This window comes from Aotus nancymaae, unplaced genomic scaffold (genome assembly GCF_030222135.1).
Source record: "Aotus nancymaae isolate 86718 unplaced genomic scaffold, 86718_ANA_hifiasm-v0.15.2.pri h1tg000456l, whole genome shotgun sequence".
Classification (NCBI taxonomy): domain Eukaryota; kingdom Metazoa; phylum Chordata; class Mammalia; order Primates; family Aotidae; genus Aotus; species Aotus nancymaae.
The window spans coordinates 185244-208096 of NW_026988871.1; the positions used below are offsets into that span (position 1 = coordinate 185244).

Consider the following 22853-nt stretch of genomic DNA (forward strand, 5'->3'; position numbering starts at 1 on the left):
CATTTTTCTATGGAGCAGTTGGTCTTTTTCTTAACTTTTGGAAGTTCTTTTTACATTAGGAATATGAACCCTTTATCTGCAGTATAAGTTACAAATATTGTTTCCCCCTTTGTCACATTTTTTTTCCTTGAGACAGGGGTTCATTCTGCCACTGAGGCTGGAGTGCAGTGGTGCGATTTTAACTCACTACAACCTTGAGCTCCTGGGCTCAAGAGATCCTCATGCCTCAGCCTCCCAAGCAGCTAGGAATACAGGTGCATGCCACCATGCCCAGATAATTTTTTAAATTTAGTTTTATTTTTCTACTTTATTTTTGCTCTCTTTCAGCAAAATCATTTTCTAACAGTTTGTTGTAGAGATGGTGTCATGCTATGTTGCTCAGGCTGGTCTTGAACTCCTGGCCTCAGCACTGGGATTATGAGACACCATGTTCGGCCTCACTAACCTTTTTAAAATTTAAAGTCCTTGGCTGCAGAAAACAATTTTATGGAAAGCAAAAGGTAAATGCCAGAATAAATTCAGCAAACAGTCATAAAATGTTCTAGTTTCCTTCTGAGCAAAATCAGTACCAAAATCTTTCCGTTCCCTATCCATGTTTTAATTAAGTTAAAGACAGACTCCTGTCTCTTATTAGAGACACCTGTAGTTTTTGTCTACCTGGCATCTCTTTCAGCTTCTTGCTGCATAAGTCGTTCTTAGAGAGAAATCCATTCTGTACGTACTGTGTAGACATAATCCAGGTGAGACCAGAGGACTCAGATGTCTAGCAACAGTAACTGATTCAGAGCTAAGCAGAAGAACCAAGCCCGTCCTCTCTTTTTTTTTTTGTTTTTGAGACAGAGTCTCGCTCTGTTACCCAGGCTGGAGTGCAGTGGCGTAATCTCAGCTCACTGCAATCTCTGCTTACTGGGTTCAAGTGATTCTCCTGCCTCACCCTCCCAAGTAGCTGGAATTACAGGCGTGTATCACCACACCTGTTTTTGTTTTTTTAGTAGAGACAGGGTTTCACCATGTTGGTCAGGCTGGCCTTGAACTCCTGACCTCAGGTGATCTGCCCACCTCAGCCTCCCAAAGTGCTGGGATCACAGGTGTGAGCCACTGCGCCTGGCCAAACAAAGCCTTTCCTGAGAACTTTTTGTTAAGCTAGTGCACGTGGGTTGTTATCATATCCACCAACTGGAGAAAGACTGACAGAAAGAAAGGACACCAAAGCTTGAATACACTGATCACGTGATGTAAATCCTGGGATTCAGCCAGTCTACCTGAAGCAAACTAATCTCAACCTATCCTGTTTTCCACATACTCTTAATGTTGTCTCGGGTAGGTCTGACTTATGAAACACACAAGTTGCAACCACAAAAGTGAAATGATTTTTCAGAGAATGTCTAAAAGTATTTTTCCCCAAAACACCCTGAATCTGTTACCTCTTGAGGCCAAAACTCTCTTCCTTCTTGCTGGTCTTCCAGATAGTCACGAATGATGTTTGTTTTCTGCAGAAACAGGCCCATAGAGTTGGCACGTTCTGTATCTTCACCAACTAAGGGGTCTTCGAACTCTGAGGCCGAGAAGAGACGGGAAAGGCCAATTCCTACCAGCCCAGCAACATAGTGGCAGTACTGTAAGAGATGATAAAGTACTTCAATAATGCAATTTTTGCTAAAAGGGACACACTAGAGATCATTAGCTACTAAAACGCAGGTTCCAAACAGAATGTGTAAGGCTGCATTTTGATTTTTTTTAAGTAATGGACTATGCATTTTCATTTTAAAATACAAACATACATACCAGGATTTTAAAAACATCCAAGAAGGATGTGCACAAAAAGTTTAACAGCAATCTCTGACTGATTGGAATGTGATGTTTTTATTTTTTACTTGTATTTCCTAAATTTCTAAAATGCATATGTACTGCTACTATAATAAAAGGTTACTTAAAAAAACTAGTCCAGTAAACATTTTTTAAATTAATTTTTTTTTTTAAAGAGATGAGGTCTCATATGTTGCCCATGTTAGACTCAAACTCCTGGGCTCAAGCAATCTTTCTCCCTCAGCTTCCCAAAGAGCTGGGATTATAGGCATATACCACCCTGCCTAGCTTTACGATAAACTTTTTTTTTGAGATCAAGTCTCACTTTGTCCCCTGGGCTGGAGTACAGTGGCACGATCTTGGCTCACTGCAACCTGTATCTCCTGGGTTCAAGTGATTCTCCTGCCTCCACCTCCCGAGTAGCTGGGATTATAGGCGCCCACCACCATGTCCAGCTAATTTTTTTATTTTTAGTAGAGACAGGGTTTCACCATGTTGGCCAGGCTGGGTCTCGAACTTTTGACCTCAACTGATCCGCCTACCTCAACCTCCCAAAGTACTGGGACTACAGGCCTGAGACACTGCGCTCGGCCTAGCTTTACAGTAAACTTTTTGAAACATAAAATTGTGAAAGGCGGCAATGACAAAAGATGGAATATTATGGCTAACAGACACCAAGACAATACTAAATATAATCTTTCTTTGACCAATCTGAAAACATTTCAAGACCTGCAGGACCTCAAAATCATTATTATATGAAAGAACAAATACCTATCATATGTTCTTAACACTGTTTTAAGCACTCTGCATATTCAATCCTCACAAACATTTTATCAGGTACATGGCACTATTATCTCCATTTCAGATGAGGAAACTGAGGCACAGAGAGGTCAATTAACTTGCCCAACATTGCCCATCTGAGAAAAAAAAAATGAGCCAGGCATGGGGGCACGTGCCTATGGTCCCAGTTACTCAGGAGGGTGAAGTAGGAGGACCACTTGAACCTAGGAGGGTGAGACTGCTATGTTTGTGGCAGGGGATAAGGGTTCAAAACTAGGTAGTCTGATGTAAGTGTCACACTTTAACAACTGTGCTAAAACTTCTCTTTTTGTTTTTCTTTTAGATTCAGCATACTTCCCCTCTCTGAACAGAGATTTCAGTAAATGCAAGTCATAATTGTCAAATACCTTTTTTCCATGACAGCAATTTGTCAAAAGCTACCCTCCTCTGAAAAGGGTATCCCTAAGACAACTTAACGCAATATCCACATACTATTAATTGTCTATTAGTTAACTTAAGAAGCGAAGCGTAAAGAAGGTAAGCTCTGGAGTGTCATTAGGAAGGGTAAAAGTTAGGCAGTGACCAAGGTTGACACCTGTAATCCCAGAATTTTGGGAGGCTGTGGAGAGGGAATTGCTTGAGCCCAGGAGTTCTAAACCAGCCTGGCCAACAAAGGGAGACCTTATCTCTATAAAAAATTTTAAAAGCCTGGGTGTGTGTGATGGCTTACACCTGGGAGGCCGAGGCAGGTGGATCCCTTGAGCCCACGAGCTCAAGACCAGCCTGGGCAACATGGTGAAACCCTGTCTCCACCAAAAAATTACAAAACTTAGCTCAGCGTGGTGGTACACATCTATAGTCTCAGCTATTCGGGAGGCTGCAGTGACAGGATTGCTTGAGCCTGGGAGGTCAAGGCTGCAGTGAGCCTTGATCACGCCACTGCACTCCAGCCTAGATGACAGAGCGAGTCCCTGTCTCAAAAATAATTAAAAAATAGCCAAGCACAGTGGGTTCTGCCTGTAATCCCAGTGCTTTGGGAGGCCGAGGTGGGCGGATCACCTGAGGTCAAGAGTTTGAGACACATCTGGCCAACGTGGTGAAATCCTGTCTCTACTAAAAATGCAAAAATTAGCTGGGCATGGCGGCAGGCACCTGTAATCCCAGCTACTCGGGAGGCTGAGGCAGAACAATCGCTTAAACCCGGGAGGTAGAGGTTGCAGTGAGCTGAGATCGTGCCACTGCAATTCGAGCCTGGGGGACAAGAGCAAGCCTTCGTCTCAAAGAAGAAAAAATCCAAATTAAAAAAATTTTTTTTTAAATTAAAATTAAAATAAATTAGCCAGGCATGGTGGCAATGTGCCTGTGGTCCCAGTTACTCAGGATGCTGAGGCAAGGAAGACTGCTTGAGCCCGGGAGGTCAAGGTTGCTTTTTCTGTGCCACTGCATTCCAGCCCGGGTGACAGAGTGACACCCTGTCTCAAAAAAAAAGTCATCTCTGATTGAAAGTAATACAAGGCCAGAGACTAATCAGGGGCACAATGAACAGGCCAAGAGAAAGCATTTGAAATGTATTCTAGAAGAAAAGTAACATGAGGAGAGTAAAATTTTGCTGAAATTAGGTAGAAAGAAATTACCGGACAGCGTAACAAAATCATAAAAAGAATTACTAGAAATTTAAAAGAAAAACTACATCTATAGTGCTATCCAAAGAAAAATATATTTTAAGATGGTAGTTCTTTTGGTAGAAATACTCCTAAAATGGAGACTTATATAATTCTTTTTCCTCTAAAGTTGAAGAAAATAATAACTCCTTAAAATATTTGGCCAGGTGCAGTAGCTCATGCCTGTAATCCCAACACTTTGGGAGGCCGGGATGGGAGGACTGTTTGATGTCAGGAGTTTGAAAGTAGTCTGGGCAACATGGCAAAACCCTGTCTCTACAAAAAAATACAAAAATGAGCCTGGTATGGTGGCATGCGCCTGTAGTTATAGCTACTCAGGAGGCTGAGGTGGGAGGCTCACTTGAGCCCAGGGGGTTAAGGCTGCAGTGGGCCATGATCACACCACTGTACTCCAGCCTGGATGACAGAGCAAGACCCTGTCTCAAAAAAATTTTACAAAATTCAATTTTATCTGATCAGAATTTCAACAACCTACAATAAGTTTCCTGAATAAATCTGCACAACAGAAAATGAAGTCACTATCATAACCAGGGCTGGTTCTTGGCCAGAAGTTTCCTCCACTTAATTTTCCTTCAGATGGGGTCTTGCTCTGTCACTAGGTCGGAGCGCAGTGGTGCAATCACGGCTCACTGCGGCCTTGAACTCTAGGGCTCAAGCAGTCCTCCCACACCTCAGCTTCCAGAGTAGCTGGGACCACAGACACGTGCCACCATGCCCTGCTAATTTTTTGATTTTTTGAGAGATGGGGTCTCACTATGTTGCTTAGGCTTGTGTGGAACTCCTGGGTTCAAATGACCCTCCCAAAATACTGAGATTACAGGTAAACCACGTGCCCGACTAATTTCACCTTAAATGCAGAAGTTGCTATTCTAGCACTCATTATATGCTGTTAACTTGGGAAGCACAAACAAGCAGTTCCAAAGATACTGCTGTCAAGTTTTGAGGTGTGAAAAATTAAGAGGCCCAAGACCTCGGACCTACATTAACTTAGTGACAATGTAGCAGATCTCTTTTGTGATCCTAATTTAAACACTGTTAAAGGTATGAAATACATCAACACTTTAGATGTTCAAAATGCCTTTGCTTGCTAAATCTGATTGGCTTTAAAATAAATGTCTTTGCTTCCAAAGAAGTAATGAGTAAGTCTCACAAACACCACTCCTATGAAAAACAGGCAACACTCCTAACCCTACCTTATATTTTGATGTGTAGTTTAGCCTCCATAGTCAATTACATCCTTTTGTCTAGATAAGCAGTTCTCTCCAGTCCTCTAATCCTAGCCTGGCTGATATCCTACATAGCTGCTGGTTTGGAATAAAGCATTTATGATGGGACATTCAACCTAAACAGATGAATTATAAAACCAGAGGGCCTGGAACTAGTGGACCACTTTTCCTTGTTCTGAACTTCACTATGAGGACTGCCAGCTTTGTCTAATACATCACACACAGACATTGTCTTACGAGACTAACCTTGTCCCACTCCTGTTCAGAGGTCACATGCTTATTCAAAAACTCTGCCATCCCAATTCCCATTCTCCGGCAAATGTCAGCAATCACCGTTTGGTATTTCTCAGCCAGATTTCTAAACTCGAGGGAGATCTGAAATGGAGACCGTACAAAACTAGAAATCATGAACTATGTACAGCATGGCACCAAAGATCACGAGGCAAAACAATGGTAGAATTGTGACTCTGAAATGTTTATCTATAAGCTTAATTAAGGTCATACATATTTTTTATTATTCCATAAATTGTATAAACATTAAAATAGAAGGGTCTAAAAATGCTAATGTTTTTAGATTCAAAAGAATGAAGATTCAAAGTCTCACTACATGTTCATCTATCCAATGAATAACAAGATGCTTCAACATAATGCTGGGTATAAGCATAAGCATTTTAGGGAGAACAGCTTGTTCAGACAAACCTCATTATGAGAAAGATTCATTTGTGCAAACACGGATCAAGCACTTTCTATCTAGCAAGTATCATTCTTAGGCACTGCGGATATACATCAGGGAAACAAACAGAAACTCAGACCCTTGAAGAGTTGAGTCTAGTAAGCAGACCTGCCAACCATTTTCTCTCATTAGTTACCCAATTTAAATTATGAAGCTATAGAGTCTTTCTCACTATAAAGCTATACTTTTAAGTTCCTTAAACAACTCAATATGAGGCATGCTGCCCAATACTTTTTCCATAGTCCAAGCCCTAAGGTAGAAAAGTTGAATTGATGTTTTTAAAATTTATTGTTACTGCCCAAACATCTTGTTTAAGTTCAAAGAATTGTTTATAGGTTAGCAAAATACAATATAAAAACACCATGGGAAGTCTTAAATGCTACAAAACATGAGAGCCTACATATAATACTGCAAACAGCGAAGAGATCTGGTTAAACATCGAAAGTGTGCAATATACTCAGCCTGTGTTTACAGAAAGGTTAGAAAAACTTCCTCGGAAAACACCTAAAATTAAGGGCCCAGAGGAAAACCAGGTGACCGGTTGATTGCAAAGCAGCAGGAATTCACATAATTTAGGATTTCTGATTAACATCAACTGTCAGCCCCCTCTCCTCTCTTCCCTTCCACACACACACAAAACATAAAATCAATCTGGTCCTTCCAGAACTCTTTCTGAAAGGTTGTTCTTTGCAGAACAGCTGTTCAAGCCAATGCCAAAAGGTAATTCCTTCTTGTGGGCTGAAATGAACTAGCAACTCTACCAGAGGTTATTAGAATCCCTGAATCTCCATAGGACTTTGCTCCTTCCACAGATCCTCGGCTAGACCAGTTCTATTTATTAGAGAGGAAAGGCCAGTGAGGGTGGGGAGGAGCTCAGACTCCTCCAAAACACTTTCACTTCTGAACTTGACCTATCCTTCCAACAACTCTTTGGTACTCATTACATAATCATACAGTTCCAAAAGTAAAAACACAAATATACAGGAGAAAGTGACAGTGAAGAGCTCTATGTTCTTCCCAGAAATCCAGAGGAAGGACAGAGCTTTGCTGACTCCACACTCACTGCCCAGTTTTGTATCTTTCTCGGACACAACAATAAGCTCTGACATGTGAATTGAGCCAGGAGGGCTTTTTCCGCTTCCAGGTAATTCTGTCCCACAACACAGCAGATTTCTATGTTCTCAGGTCAGTTTCTGGTGATTCCAAGTACAAGAAGCAATGTACCAGACAGAGTCCACAGGGATAATGCAGAAAGGCCAAATCCTACATAGGGGTAAGAGTAGCAGGGAATAAAAATTCCTCTGATTAAAACACCGGTGGGTCTACCTTCGCCTATGTTTGAACTGTTTTTGGTTAGGTTGTTGGCTTTGTGTTTTTAACCATTTTTTTAAAGAGGTGGTAAAGTATGCTGGCCACTAAACACAAGGGATCTGGGGCCAGACCTTCCAGATTTACTGATTCTGCCACTTAACTTCACAGGTGATCCTAAGCAAAGTACTTAATTTCTCTGTGCCTCAGTTTCCTCATCTACATTAAGTATAGATAATAACAGTACATTACATACTAGGTATCTATATTATAGATAAAATAACACAAAAAGTAAAATTACGAGAATATATATTAGCTAACTCATAGTAAATTGCTTAATAAGTAAATGCTATTACCATTTAAAACTAACGCTGTATTATTCCTTAAGCTATGTTTACAGGTAGAGCTCTTAACCATTCTAGCTTTCCACTAGTACCAGGTGAGAAATATACGTAGTCATGTACTATATAATGATGTTTCAGTCAACGACAACTGCAAATACGATGGTGGTCCCTTAAGATTGTAACACCGTATTTTTACATCTTTTCTATGTTTAAGTACACAAATACCACTGTGCTATACAGTTGCCCACAGTATTCAGCACAGAACCATGCTGTAGAGGTGTGCAGCCCTGGAGCAACAGGCTATCCCAGAGCCTCCATGTGTAGTAGCGATGCCACCTAGGTATGCATCCTATGACGTTGACATAATGATGAAATCATCCATCAATGCATTTCTCAGAACTTATCCTCTGCCATTCATTAAGTGATCCATGACTGCTCTAATCAAGCCCTTAATATTCAATCAGAGTTCTAGAAAGCCTGACTTGAACTGGTATCAACTAACGATCAACAATCACTAAAGCATGTGGTTCAATCTCAATGCACAAACTAACTGTACATCGAGGCGGAGATCACTTGGTTAGAATACTCACTCTATCAAGGCTTATTCCTCAATTCTGTGAGGCCTAGGAGAAAAGGACAAATGGAGGCCCACACACTATATGCAGCTAAATTTTTTAAAATGATCAGTCGCGCTCATAACTTGTTAAATATAGTCTATCCTTCTGCCTTGACAAACGTATCTTCATAACAACCTGGTTGATTCAGCTTTGAATTTAAAATTCTCAGTTCCTTAGAGTTTTGTTCCAAAATGCAGCAGGGCACAGAGAGCAGATCTCCATATCCCAGGCTGCTCCCTTCCACTGCTTCCTGAATCCTGCTCTCTACAGTACTGGGAGGCACCTCACGTTAATTTGCGAGGATATACCAGCCCTCAAGGCCAGGCTCCATTCACAAGGTTCCCCAACATAGCCCTTGGCCACCACTCAGGCTCAAGGGCATGGTCAATGGTGCCATGTTCCCTCCTGGAGGAGATGGACGGGACTTAGGAAATAGACTGTCCAGATGCCAACATGGCTCAGGGACGGGGGCAAGGAATTCCAGAGGTCCAGAATGTGGTGTAGAAGGAGAGCCCACGAGGTCTGGGCAAGTACATTCCCATGGCCCCAGCAACCCCTTTGGGTGTGAGGAGCCTAGAATAGGGCCCTCTAAAGTGAGGAGTCCCACTTGCCTAGGTCTAAGAGCAGTACTGTGTGAGTGAGGCCAAGCTATCAATCCTCCTTTATACTTGTTTTATCCTGGGACCTCTTAGCCAAAAGCCGATTGTGGGCCCAGCCCCACACAACTGGTTTCAAGGAGATCCTGGGCTAGATCAGCACATACGCAAATATTCCTTAAGAAGACAAGACACTACTAATTCCCATACAGTCCCATCCCAAGCTGAATCACAGACTGCAGGGACCTACAATTCAAGTAGTTTAGAATTATATATGTGCACAGAACACACAACTTTGTCCATCTTTATATTCGTAAGGATACAAAAGGTTAACAACAGCGAAAATGGCGGTGCCTGGCTCGCGCTTTCTGCTCCCTTTTACTCTTCCGGAGGCAAATCTGCTTTCAAGAGGATCGAACCTCTGCTTTCTAACTCTGCTACCCAAAAGGGAATACAATGAGTTCAGTGTTCACATCTGAAACCTTCCAGAACTAAGCATTATTTTTCCGCTGAAACACTGTATGAACAAAGGAAGACTGAAGTTTTACAAACATGTTGGAATACTATCTGGAAATTTACTAGCGATATTCCCCAAAATTATGTCAGCATTGATACACTTTCACATTCTCTCATTTTTGCTAAGTGGATAGGGCTGCCTTGATTTTTGTAATGTCTAAGACATTTATCCCATGTCCCCAGAAATTTTTTAAATATTATGAATCTACTGAAGTGAAAAGTAATTGGTTGTTTTTGGAGGCTAGGTCCAGCTAGAACAATACTGATTGTTTTTAAGTGAGAATGTGCTTCCATTATAAATGGAGTATGACTGCTTCCTCTGGTTCAGCAGAATGCAGAGGCCCATAAATGAATGGCCACAGATTTCCCATCAAAGCAAACCCATCCTCTGGTCATCAGGTGTCCTGTGAGAGCCAAATCACCAGGACCTTCCCAGGGTTACAGCTCTAATTCTCATCCAGTTACCTGTCATACATTTTCTTTCTTCTTTTCAATTGTACTGGATAAACTCTATTCTTCAGATATTTCCTTTTCATTTGTATCATGCTGAACTATATTTTGGACTTTGGCACTGAAGGTCTGATCTCAGCAATCTGAAATAGCCACTGCACCAAAAGAGTCTTCCCCAAACATTTTTTTTTTCTTTAAATATTCCTCCCATTATGTAGAATCAAACATTCTTTTGTTTGGTAGAGGACTCTCCATCTGTCCACTTAACTTCCTTCCAACTCAGATATAGATTAGGTTTGTTTCAGTAACAACAGCCACTAAGAGCTGTTCTCCAAAAGCTCTGGCAACTGTGTACAAAAAGGGCTTCTTCGGGCTTTTACAGAACATGTGACTTTGCTAAATCAAATATGGAAGAATCAGTTGTTTGATAAGATATGCGAATTCCAGGACAATGGGACCCAGTCAGATGTCCACATAAACTTGAGGGACTTATTAAAGCTTAGGATTTTAACTATAACCCACTTCACTCCAACAAAACAGACCAAATAGCTACTATTTACAGAATATTTACTATGTAGCAGGCACCAAGTACTTTTTATGTACGAAATTACTTAGTCCTCTCAGCTCTAACTATACAAATGAGGAAACGCAGACACAAAGCAGATAAGGAACTTGCCCAGGATCACAGCTCAAAGTGGCAAAGGCTCACCCTGCTTCTCAATCCTCACCCTAGCTGCCAACAGACACCACCCCCTATGACAGGGTGCTACCCATCTTGAACAGCAGTCCCATGCTACCAGGCTCAGGGTAGTCAAGACAAGCAGTGTTACACAGGAAGGCTGCATTCTACAGTCAGCAGGCTTTTGTGAGCTAGCCTGAGAATCTTTTACAACACTGCAATTTGAGTGCGTCTGCCCACAGGAAGAAACACTGGACTCCCAATACTGGTAATAACAGCAGTAGCTAACATTCTCTAAGAGTGTTATCTATGTTAATTCTCTGAATCCTCACAATACCATGAGGTAGGTGTTGTTACCCCTATTTTATATATGAAGAAACTGAGGCACAGAGAAACTTTGTAAATAGCCAACAGTTTCCTAAGTGGAAGATTTGGGATTCCAACGCAGGCAGCCTGGCTTCAGAGTCTTGGCTACCAGAGTTCTTAACCATCACATTATGCTGGCCTCACACTGCTTATTTTACCTTTCTCCGTAAGTGTGTAGGCTAGCAGACAATCACATTAGCAATTATGAACACGACCATCTGCAGACACGCTGTGTAAACCCCACTCACCGTTGGGAAGTCCTCCAGCACCTGGCGGTCCCTCTCCTTGCTCTCCGTGAACCGCCAGTCTGGCTGGTAAAGGAAAGAGTGGAAGTTGTGTAACAGCGGGACCTTCTTTTCCACACTGATGGTCATGTCATCTTCCAGCGTGTCCAGAGCTCGGAGGACCAAATAAAATATGCACACTGCATTGCTGTAACAAACGAAAAACTATTACCATATTGGAAGAAACATCCAAAGATATTTTATCTTAAAATAACTTGTGCGAGGCCGTTTTCTAAACCCACCTACACCCTTAACTTGAAAGAATTATAAGGGTATTCAAAGCTTTTCATACTTAATGAAACTTACATTAGTTTTCCTTTCTTACATAAGAGTAATGAACTTCTGTAGTTTATTAAAAAAATAAAAAGCCGACTAGTTGAGTGTCACTACTACTCCCAGAAATGAGTTGCACTTAGTTAATGTAGCGCAACTATGGAGACCAAAAGACCAAACGTTTAGACCGAACCAGTATTTGTCAAATAAAAAAGAAAGCCAAAAAACACTGTAACTTCTCAGTATAACTACGACCATACATAAAAGCAACTGGTCTAAGTTCACGGGTGTAATCTGCACAGAGGCAGCTTCAAAAGAATCAACCCAATATGCTAGAAATAGAAATGCAAAGTAGGATAAGGGAAGCCGAGAAAATACGACCTGCTCACAACCAGGTTCAGCTGCCAGGACTAAAAAAAGTTAATAAACATCACCATCCCCCCAACCTGCTTCTCTGAAAGGCTGGGCCCGCAGGGACACTACTGGATGGCAAAGAGCCTGGAAGGGCATTGTAAAGTAAACACAGGCTTCAAAAGCCTGAACACTGCCTTCACTTAGGGCAGGCTATGGTCTGAATAAGCCACAGCCACGAGGCTGCAACGCTGAGCGCTCTATCAACAAGTAGCTTCTAATCACTCAGAAGTCCCTGGACAAGCTTTCCTCCCCCACGCCAGAGACGCTGCTCCCCCACTCACCGCATTTCCCCATCCAGCGCCTGGATAACAGCTGCGAAACTGCGACTCGTCTGATTGAGATACTTGTAGCAAGTTTTCAGGCTGCTGCTGAGCGAGTCCTGCGGGCAGACAAGACACACGGCGCTGGGAGACGTCGAGGAGCAGGAGTGGGAGTGGGACTGGGGCAGGCGGCTCCACAGCCTGCAGCCCTCTCCCCGCGGCCAGTCCTTGCAGGGCCAGGCGGCAGGAGGCAAAGAGCAGCCCCGCGAGGCGGTGCCTGCGCCCGGGCCCCTGGGCGCCGCGGCGGGACTCAGCACCAAGGTGCGCTTGAAGAGGGCCATGGCTTTGGTGCCGCAGGCGGCTGCGGCCATGGGAATCGCGGACCCAGCAGTTTTTCCTCCATAGACTCGAGCAGGTCTGGGAAGCGCCCACCGAGGGGCGGGACGGGCTCGCCCTCTACCCAGAACTGGCCCGCCCCGCACGTGGAGGCCGAGGCCTGGCCCGGAGCCCCGCCCCCGGCCTCCAGCTAGCGCTTGCTCCACACCCCTTCGGCACGGTGCCGGCCTCTCGGTCTGGCCCTTCACATCTGAACCCACTGGCCGCTAAGGGGTACAGCGCACTTCCCAGCAGCCTGCCTGTCCTCCCGGTGACAGCCTCCCTAGACCAAACTACCCTTTTCCCAACAAGACCTGGACTTGTACTCAGCGTGTCTGTCTTTGCATCGCCCAATTTTACCAAGAATCCTGCTAAACTGATTTGGCCAGAATCCCGCAACTTCAATATCTGATCATCCTGGACACCTGATCAGCTTCCACAACCCCCGCCCCCGCATCTCCCAGGTGATGGCTGCTAACTCTGGCCTGCCTTCAGCAAGAACCCTCACCCGGTGTTTCCTCTTAATCATTTTGTATCCACTGACATCCCCTCCTCCCCGCGCCCCCGTCATCAATTTCTACTTTTCCTTGTATTAGAGTGGAGCCCTGTTCTGTACTGTGGTCTCTCTCCTACTGCAGTTTTTCTGAATAAAGTCTGTTGTTTTGCCGTTTTACTGCCACTGTCCGACTGATTCTTTTCTCTGACACCTGTTAAGCCTCTACTCTTCTCTAGAAAGCCAGCCATTCAGAATTTCTTCTCATCTTTCCCTTCAAAATTAACGGAATATAGTGCGCTGTTTCATGACCTTTATGCTTCCCCAAAGAAAACAAGAGCTGTGTTTTTCCAAAAGGGAAAAAAAGCCTTACTTTCAATGCAAGCCTATCACAAACAGTTGCTGTTTTGTGTATTTTTTCAGAGACTGTTTTTAAGAGCAGTTTTAGGCCCACAGGGAAACTGAGTGGAAGTGCCACAGGTTTCCATAGGCCCCTTCCCTCTCCTCACCCCACATTCTCACAACAGGTTTTTTTGGGAGAGAAATGGGAATCATTTGAAATAGCTAATAGCTAATCATTTGAAATAGCTAATAGTCATTACAGGTGCAGTGACTCAAACCTGTAATCCCAGCACTTTGGGAGGCCAAGGTGCGAGGATTGCTTGAGCCCAGGAGTTTGAAGGCAGCCTGGACAACACAGTGAGACCTCATCTTCATAAAAAAGTTAAAAAAAAATTTTTTTAGGCCGGGCGTGGTGGCTCAAGCCTGTAATCCCAGCACTTTGGGAGGCCGAGGCGGGTGGATCACGAGGTCAAGAGATCGAGACCATCCTGGTCAACATTGTGAAACCCCGTCTCTACTAATACAAAAAAATTAGCTGGGCATGGTGGCGCGTGCCTGTAATCCCAGCTACTCAGGAGGCTGAGGCAGGAGAATTGCCTGAACCCAGGAGGCGGAGGTTGTGGTGAGCCGAGATCGCGCCATTGCACTCCAGCCTGGGTAACAAGAGCGAAACTCCGTCTCAAAAAAAAAAAAAAAATTTTTTTAAAGTCACGTGTGGTGGCGCCCACTTGTAGTCCTAGCTACTCAGGAGGCTGAGGTGGGAGAATCACTTGAGCCCAGGAGATACAGGTTACAGTGAACTATGATATTGCATACTGCAGAGTGAGACCCTGTCTCAAAAAAATTTAAAAATTACAAATATCTAACAGGAGTGGTTAAAAAAAATATGGTATATTCACTGCTAGGAAATTCCATAGTCACTTCAGAATGGTAACAATGAGCCCTGGACTCTTGTGGGGGGTTTCAGTGAACTATGTTGTTTTTATTTGTGTACATTTTCTATCATGAATACATATTATTTTGTCAAAGAGTAAATCTTTTTAAATCACATAATCCTGAAAAAGTCATTTTATTGCTATTTCCTATAAAAAATTATTAGTAAAAAACAAATTTTGGCTGGGCACAGTGGCTCAAACCTGTAATCTTAGCACTTTGAAAGGCCAAGGATCACCAGAGATGGATCACCTGAGGTTGGGAGTTTGAGACCAGCCTGATCAACATGGCGAAACCCCATCTCTATTAAAAATACAAAATTAGCCAGGCCTGGTGGTGCAAGCCTGTAGTCCCAGCTACTCAGGAGGCTGAGGCAGGAGAATCACTTGAACCTGGGAGGCGGAGGTTGCGGTGAGCCGAGATCGCACCATTGCACTCCAGCCTGGGCAACAAGAGCGAAACTCCGTCTCAAACAACACCACCACACACACACACACACACACACACACATTTACTGGGCACCATAATTTAGTAAAGTCCAGTCTCTGGCACATAAACATACTCAGTAAAGGTGTGATGAATAAATGCAGATATTCTTCCAGTATTTTAAAACAATTCACCAACTCCTTCCCTCTCAAAATATAGGGAGGGAAGATTTCAGAGTGAAACAGAATACCAGCTCTGGGCTCTTCACATAGCCTTATCATTACCAGGCTGCAGCGAAGCTTTTTAAACTGCACTGCCAAATGTCTGTTCATCCAACTAACGGTTTGGGGACTGATGTTAGACCAGGAGTTTCAATCAATGCCAAGGCACAATCCCCCTAGATTTGAAGACCAATACTCTTCAGGAACATGACCGCTCCTTTCCATCAACCCTCCACGCTGAAAGGGAGCAAGCTAAGCCACTTCTCCTCCAGCTTCTGCCACTGCCACTTTTTCCTGTCACCTATTTGTTTCAATGCCTCACCTTGTAATAATAGTCTCTTCACATTACCAAGAACAAGACAGGAAGACACAACTAGTAAGCACACAATGTAAAACACCACTCACTAAAAATTTCCACTGCTTGATTCCCATGAGCTAGGGGAGAAAAAAGCTCAGGCTACTGCTACCTGTCCCTCCAGTCTCCTCACGCTTCTATTGCAGTCTGAGATTCAGTGCACTCCGAAGAGTCGAGTGGGAGAAAACAGGGATGCAGGGAGTTTAGAGGAAGGGCGTGGGGTAGTCAGGAGGACAAGACCAGACTCCCAGGAACGGTCTCCAGCCTCAGGCTGAAAGTTCCACAAGTGAACAGCAGCTACCAGCCCTCTCTGCAGCCTTCCTCCCTTTAAAATAGAACAGGTATCCCCAGGAAGGGGAAAAAACCCACAAACTTGAAAACTGAATTTGCAGAATGAGATTGATAACCAGCATTCATCAGGCACCTAATTTCATGCCAAGCACAATATGGACATTATCTTTGATCCTTATTCAACTTGTTAAGGTCTAACAGGTCCACGGTCCACTGAAAGCTTTATGGCAAGACCTGGGACAGAATTGAGCATTTTTAGTGTTTTAGAAAATAGGAAATAAAATGCATACAACCCCAGTCAGTGTGAAGTAGTATTTCATAATTATTTCTTTAGCAAAACACTTATTTATACTAAGTAGGATAAATGAAGCCTCAACTTCAAGTCAGGGTTTGCTGCCAAATGATTTCAAGACCAACTGACAAAAAGTTTTCAGACCATCTTAGAGTTGAGAAGTTGTGGTTAAAAAACTGTGACTGTGGGCCAGGCACAGTGGCTCACGCCTGTAATCCTAGCACTTTGGGAGGCTGAAGTGGGCGGATCACAAGGTCAAGAGATCGAGACCTTCCTGGCCAACATGGTGAAACCCCATCTCTACTAAAAATACAAAAATTAGCTGGGCGTAGTGGCGCATGCCTGTAGTCCCAACTACTCAGGAAGCTGAGGGAGGAGGATGGCTTGAAACCTGGGAGGTGGAGGTTGCAGTAAGCTGAGATCACGCCACCGCACTCCAGCTTGGCAACAGGGCGAGACTCTGTCCCCCTACCCCAAGAAAAAAAATGTGACCGTACATCCCTATTTTACAGATCAAGTAACTGTGGCTCAGAGGTTATCAAGGTTATTCACCTAACTTAATAGAGTCAGGAATTGGACTTAATAATAGACTTAAGAGAAGATATTAGTCTAAATAACAGGATTTAGATTTGATAGAAGCCAGATCAGCCTGATTACAAACCACCTGCTTTTGGCCGGGTGTGGTGGCTCATGCCTGTAATCCCAGCATTCTGGGAGGACAAGGTGGGTGGATCATGAGGTCAGAAGATCGAGACCATTCTGGCCAACGTGGGCCCAGAATGAAACCCCATTTCTACTAAAAATACATAAATAAGCCGGGTGTGGTGGTGCGTGCCTGTAATCCCAACTACTCAGGAGGCTGAGGCCCGAGAATCACTTAAACCCAGGAGGCAGAGGTTGCAGTGAGCCAAGATCATGCCACTGCACTCCAGCCTGGCGACAGAGCAAGACTAGACTCCATCTCAAAAAAAAAAAAAACAAACAGCCTGCTTTTTCCATTACTTGGCTTTGGGTGATGTCACACAACTTGCAGGTGGCGTACGCCCCTAAATTTACTGACATGCTTTTAAAAATTCAGTATAAATCAAGTTTACTAAACCCTGAAATTCTATAACCAAATCCTTCTGTGATAGAAATAAGCAGCCCTCAGTATCTGCTAAGTGTACATTTTTTCCCTAGTTTGTAGAGAGAAACTTGTTGGATGTAGTGGCTCATACCTGTAATCTCAGCACTTTGAGGCCAAGGTGGGGAAATCGCTTGAGCTCAGGAGTTCAAGACCAACCTGGGCAAGATAGCAAGGCCTTGTCTCTACAAAAAAATTTAAAATTAGCCAGGCATTGGTGGCATGTGCCTGTAGTCCCAGCTACTCAGGAGGCTGAGGTGGGAGGCTGGCTTGAGCCAGGGAAGTTGAGACTGCAGTGAGTCATGTTCAGGCCACAGCATTCTAGCCTGGAAGACAGAGTGAGACCCTGTCCCCGCCTAACAACAACAACAACAACAAAAAAAATAGAGAAACTAAGATAATGTTAAGTGAAGGGAAATGTATTTTCCAATTTGTTTCACCTAATTAGAGGTTCGCTCGTTTTGTTTGTTTGTTTGTTTTTTGAGATGGAGTCTCACTCTGTCGCCCAGGCTAGAGAGCAGAGGCACAATCTCAGCTCACTGCAACCTCTGCCTCCCAGATGCGATTATTCTTCAAACTCTCAAGTAGCTAGGACTACAGGTGTGCGCCACCACACCCGGCTAGTTTTTGTATTTTTGGTAGAAACGAGTTTCACAATATTAGCCAGGCTGGTCTCAAACTCCTGACCTCAGGTGATCCACCCTCCTCCACTACCCAAAGTGCTGAGATTACAGGAGTGACCCACCTCGCCCAGCCCACTAGGTTCTTTTTTTAATGGCTCATGGGGATTTAAAAAGTGCTCAGAAAGACTACAACTAACAAAACAAGTAATATTGTAATATATTATCAGAGCTAGAAGGAATAGCTCGTCTCACTTTTAAAAAAATTCAAAAGGTACAAAAACAGTATACTGTGAAGTCTTTCTCTACCCCCTTTCTATGACCACCCACTCACCCTCCCAACACATAACCGATGCTACCATCTTCTTAAAGTCTCTTTTTGCAGAAAGAGACATAGAAGAACAAAGTCTCTGGATCCAAATGAGCTCTGACAGCACTCAGACCCTTTGCCCTGCTCTTATTTTCCTCTGCGGTGCTTTTCTGCACCTGAAATACTGTATATTTGCTTTTTGGAATTGTCTCTCTCTTCCACTAAAAAATAAGTTTCATAAAAGCAAGGTCTTCACCTATCTTGTTCACTGTTGTATCTCCAGCACCTAAAACAGTATCTGATACACAACTGGTGGTCAAATAGTTGTTAAATGAATGAAAGCTCCATCTATATATAAAAAGTGACATCTTCCTTGTCAAATAATAAAAGTTATCCTGCAGCAAAAGAATTAAAATAATGTAGCACTGGCAAAGAAAAGATGGTGAAAACTGAATATTCTACAAATGGGCTGAAGACTGTACTTGAATTAAAGACAGCACGTGAAAGATAACACCAAATGAGGTGTTACAATTATACATACATTGTATAATTGGATAAAACCGAGTTTACAGAGACTGCACACTCAGGAGCCTTCCTGTCCGGTAAAAAGACCTTTTGACACATAGGACCCAATAAATTGGATAAAACGGGAAATGTATTTTCTAGTGTGTTTACTGAAACACATGGACACTGAAAGACTGATGTTCAGGCACCTATCAAGCCTCTGCCTGAGTCCCATCTGCTACTGTCCCGTTGGCCTAAAAAAGTCACAGAAATCAGCCAGGCTGGTCCAGACCATTAGAACTTGGCTGAATGTGTCTATTCATTCAACAAGCACGTATGAATAATTTTCCTGTTGGACTAACAACACCTCCTATGCATTCATTTACTAAACAGTACAGGCATGAGGCAGATAAAATCTTAAGTAAAACCAAGTTCTGACCTTCCACACCACCTAGCTAATCCACAGACGTACAGATAACTGATTAGAACTGGGAAACGCAGATAGGTGATTTTAAAACCCAGGGAGCCCTGAGGACGAACGATGGACGGCAGCAAGGTGGGGAGAGTTCTGGAGGAGGTGGCGAAGCCGAAAACTGGTTGATTGAGTAAGATTTCATTCCAGAAACCGTGTGCATGTGATGATATTTGCATAGTTTATTCTGCTCATAAAAAAACTCATTCGTCCTCTCCCACGTTACCTACCCACATAGTAGCGCCGATGCTCACGGAGGGGACGAAACCGGGAGCACAACCGCTGGGAGCGGGGCAGAAGCCGCTCAGGCCCAGGGCGACTTGTGGGGCAGAGACAGGCCCACTGGGAGGGCCGCGTCCACCCGGGCCCGACGTGTGGAAGGCTCTGCCTCCCGAGGGAAGGGGGACGGGAATGCCCGGGCGCTGGCTCCGCTCGCGGCGCCCCTCGCCCCTGATCCGGGCACCGACGCCGGCCCCGCGCGCGGCCTCCCCGTCCAGGGATGCAGGGATGTTCCGCCCACCTGGTCCATCTTGGGCATCACCTTCCGCTTGCCCCCGATGCGGAAGCGCACCAGGTTGTAGAACTCCTCGGGGTGGCCTAAGCACTTGACGAACTCCATCCTGGCGCAGGCGGCGGGCTCTCGGGCTCGGCGCTCACCTCTGCTGTCTTCAGGCTCCCACCGTCAGGCCAGACCTGGGTAGGAGGGGCGGCGCAGGGCGGTCCGGAAGGGGGCGGGCCCACAGCGAGGACGCCCCGCCCACCTCCCCGCCTACCTCAACTGGCCTCCGGCGCTCGCACGGCTACCTGCGGGCTCGCGGGGTGGACTGACAGGCGCTGATTGGCCAGGGCCGCTCGCACTAGGACGACGCCAGCCAATCAGTGGCAAGAGAAGCCTGGCGTGACAGCACGCTAGAATCTCATTGGAGGACGAGAAAGAGGCCGACGAATCGAATTGGTTCTCTGGTGGAACCGGGCCTGTGTTTTCCTCCGTTTGCCCCAGGCTGACAGCGCGAGGGCTATGGGGAGCCGGCGTGAGACGGTTGGGCGGTGGGGCAGTGGGGTTCGGGTGCGCTGAAGCCCAACGGTGGCCCGGCGTCGGGTGAGCAGCGCAGGCCGGTGTGCGCCCGGCTTTGTCAGTAAGTCGCCCACGTGTCCGGCCTCGTTGCCTCCTGCCCGTCGGGTGATCTCTGCAGCCCCTCCCCGTAGAGCCTAAGGCAGTGAAAAGGCGGGCCCAGCGCCAGGCTGGGCGTTCTGACTGTAACTCACCAGAGCCAAAGCGTGGGAGCCGCCGCAGCACGACCCTGGTCGCCTGCCGCGCACCCCCATCCAGCCCCAGGCAGCCTTGCACACTCCTGAGCTTCAGCTGCCTCCTCCCTGAAATGTTTGCCTGAGATCCCTCTTAGTCCTAGAAAAGGAGCTGAAGCCTTAGAGAGCCTGTAACAGGAATGGGTAAACTTATCTCATCCTGGATCTCTCTCTCCAGCCCTAGAAACTACTGGCTGCCTAAGCCCTCCTGCAGTCTGTTATAACACAGCAACCGGTAAGCCTTTTAAAACCTGTCAGGTCTGCTCACTGCACAAAGCCGTTCAGAGTCTCTCCACTCCAGCGAAAGCCAAAGCCCCTACGGGGGTCCCCAGGGGCTGCAGGACCAGCCTTCCACGCAGATTACCTCTCGGGCCTCCAGCTCGTACATTTTTGTGACCCCAGGGCTTTCTGTCTAGCTGTTCACTCTTGTGCACTATCCCCCATATACCTGCGGGGCTAACTCCTCGAGTCTGCCGACATCTCATCAAGCCCCACCTGTTTGCCCTCCCCCCCATTTCCACCGCTGCTGATCCCCATATCCTGCTCTATAGTTATCAAATTCTAATAGATCATTAACTTATGTATTAGATTACAGCGTGTTTCCCCTTGCTAGTAGAAACTAAAATTAAAATCCTCAGCCCCTCCCACTGCCCACCTTGGCCAAGGGAACCCCAGAAAAAAACTTAAAAACTGTTTCCAGCCGTGATGGGACAGATCAGACAGGCCTCATTGTACCCCCGCTTTTGGAGTTCATACACAACTGACCGGCATTAATATTCAAAGAGATCATGAGACTAACAGAACAGACTCTGTGGCAATAAGATACCCAATTATAAACCGGACCTAAGGCCGTGCAGGCAGTGGTGAAAATCAGGCATCCCTACACTTAAAAAGTCAACTAAGCTCTGACTCCCACACAGGTTTTCTTTTTCTCCAGCAGCTAAACAGCACTGGCCTCAAGATAAGCAGGAGTAACACTTGCAGCTCCACCAGACGCTGCCAATAAGCCCCTGTTCACCAGCCATAACTACAGCTTTGACTGGTCAAGAGACTGATTTCAGTAACTTTCTCTTGGTAAGACCACCGGCTGTGGACTGGTCTGAACGGTTTACAGAAGCTGAGCACTCGGGTGCCTTCCTGTCCTGAAAAAACCTTTTGACATAGAGGGCCTAACTGTAATGCATTCAGATGTTGAGTCTCTATCCCAAAGTGAATATGGGTCACATATTACATGCATGTTTGTTCAGTGTGTCAGGTCCACCATCATAAATATTCATAGCTCCTCTTGTAACCTGTTAATATGTAGGTTTAGTCAACCCATTCAGCATAAAGCTCCTATCTCGACCCCTTCTCCTTCGAAGTGCCTGTCTCTGGTCTAAGCTGGAAGTATGCTGTAACCCTTTAGAAGAAATGTAGTCTCTCCTCCTTTTCTAAATTTATAAATTGTATTTTTTAAGTTCATATTAAAAATCAAGGCTCAATGATGACAGATCTTTGTTTTGTTCTCTAATGTACCCTCAAGCATCTAGATTAGTGCCCAGCACATACCGGGTGCTCAATGAATATTTATTGAATTGAGCTGCATGTAGGACATCTCTTTGATGGCACCTAAATAGTGCAAACTTAGCATGTCCATACGTTAAATCTCTCTCCCATTGAATCTGCTTCTCCTATGGATAGCATTAACAGCCTCTCAGTTTTGTAATCACAAAATCCAGATGTCATAGCTACCTCCCTTTCCCTCCTTATATCTGCCCCTTCAAATCATTCATCAAGTCCTATGGAGTCTCCAAGAATTATTTATCAATCCTATGGAGTCCAAGAAAACAAATATGCTGCAAGCAGTCCGAGGAAATCAAACTGAGGTAGCAGGCGAGATTCGACTTCAGAGGCGGGCTCAGACAGCGGAACAAATTGAGGACTAGCTAAAACAGAGGTGGGGTGGGGGGCTAAGCAGCCTTCCATATGACACGCCCACCAGTGTGCCAAGTTAGTTTACCATTGCCATGGCAACACCCAGGAGTTACCACCCCTTTCCCTGGCAATGATCCAACAACCCAGAAGTTACTATCCTTTTCCTAGAAATGTCTTCAGAAACTGTCCCTTAATCTGCATGCAATTAAAAGTAGGTATAAATCTGACTGCAGGCCGGGTGCAGTGGCCAGCACTTTGGGAGGCCGAGGCAGGTGGATCATGAGGTCAGGAGTTCGAGACCAGCATGGCCAACACAGTGAAGCCCAGTCTCTACTAAAAACACAAAAATTAGCCAGGCATCATGGCAGGTGCCTATAATCCCAGCTACTTGGGAGGCTGAGTCAAGAGAATCACTTGAACCTGGCCTGGAAGGCGGAGGTTGCAGTGAGCTGATATCACGCCACTGCACTCCAGTTTGGGTGACATAGCAAGACTCTGTCTAAAAATCAACCAATCAATCAATCAGACTGCAGAACTGGCCTG

The 22853-nt window shown here is 45.0% G+C and overlaps 1 protein-coding gene across 2 annotated transcripts in view; it reads right to left on the minus strand.

The window, feature by feature from the left end:
- The window catches only part of FDFT1 (farnesyl-diphosphate farnesyltransferase 1), a 41765-nt gene extending 21966 nt beyond the window's left edge, over window positions 1–19799 (minus strand). Inside the window, exons 1-5 of one of the 2 annotated variants that reach the window (XM_012457357.2) lie at window positions 19612–19799; window positions 12356–12453; window positions 11352–11535; window positions 5741–5869; window positions 1425–1616 (exon numbers count right to left, since the gene is read on the minus strand). In XM_012457357.2, the coding sequence (XP_012312780.1) occupies window positions 1425–1616; window positions 5741–5869; window positions 11352–11535; window positions 12356–12453; window positions 19612–19710 (702 nt within the window). In that variant the 5' untranslated portion in view covers window positions 19711–19799. Of the gene's footprint in view, window positions 1–1424; window positions 1617–5740; window positions 5870–11351; window positions 11536–12355; window positions 12706–19611 lie in introns of those variants that run through there. The other variant, XM_012457355.2, reaches the window with a different exon arrangement.
- Between the last annotated feature and the right edge of the window lie 3054 nt (window positions 19800–22853).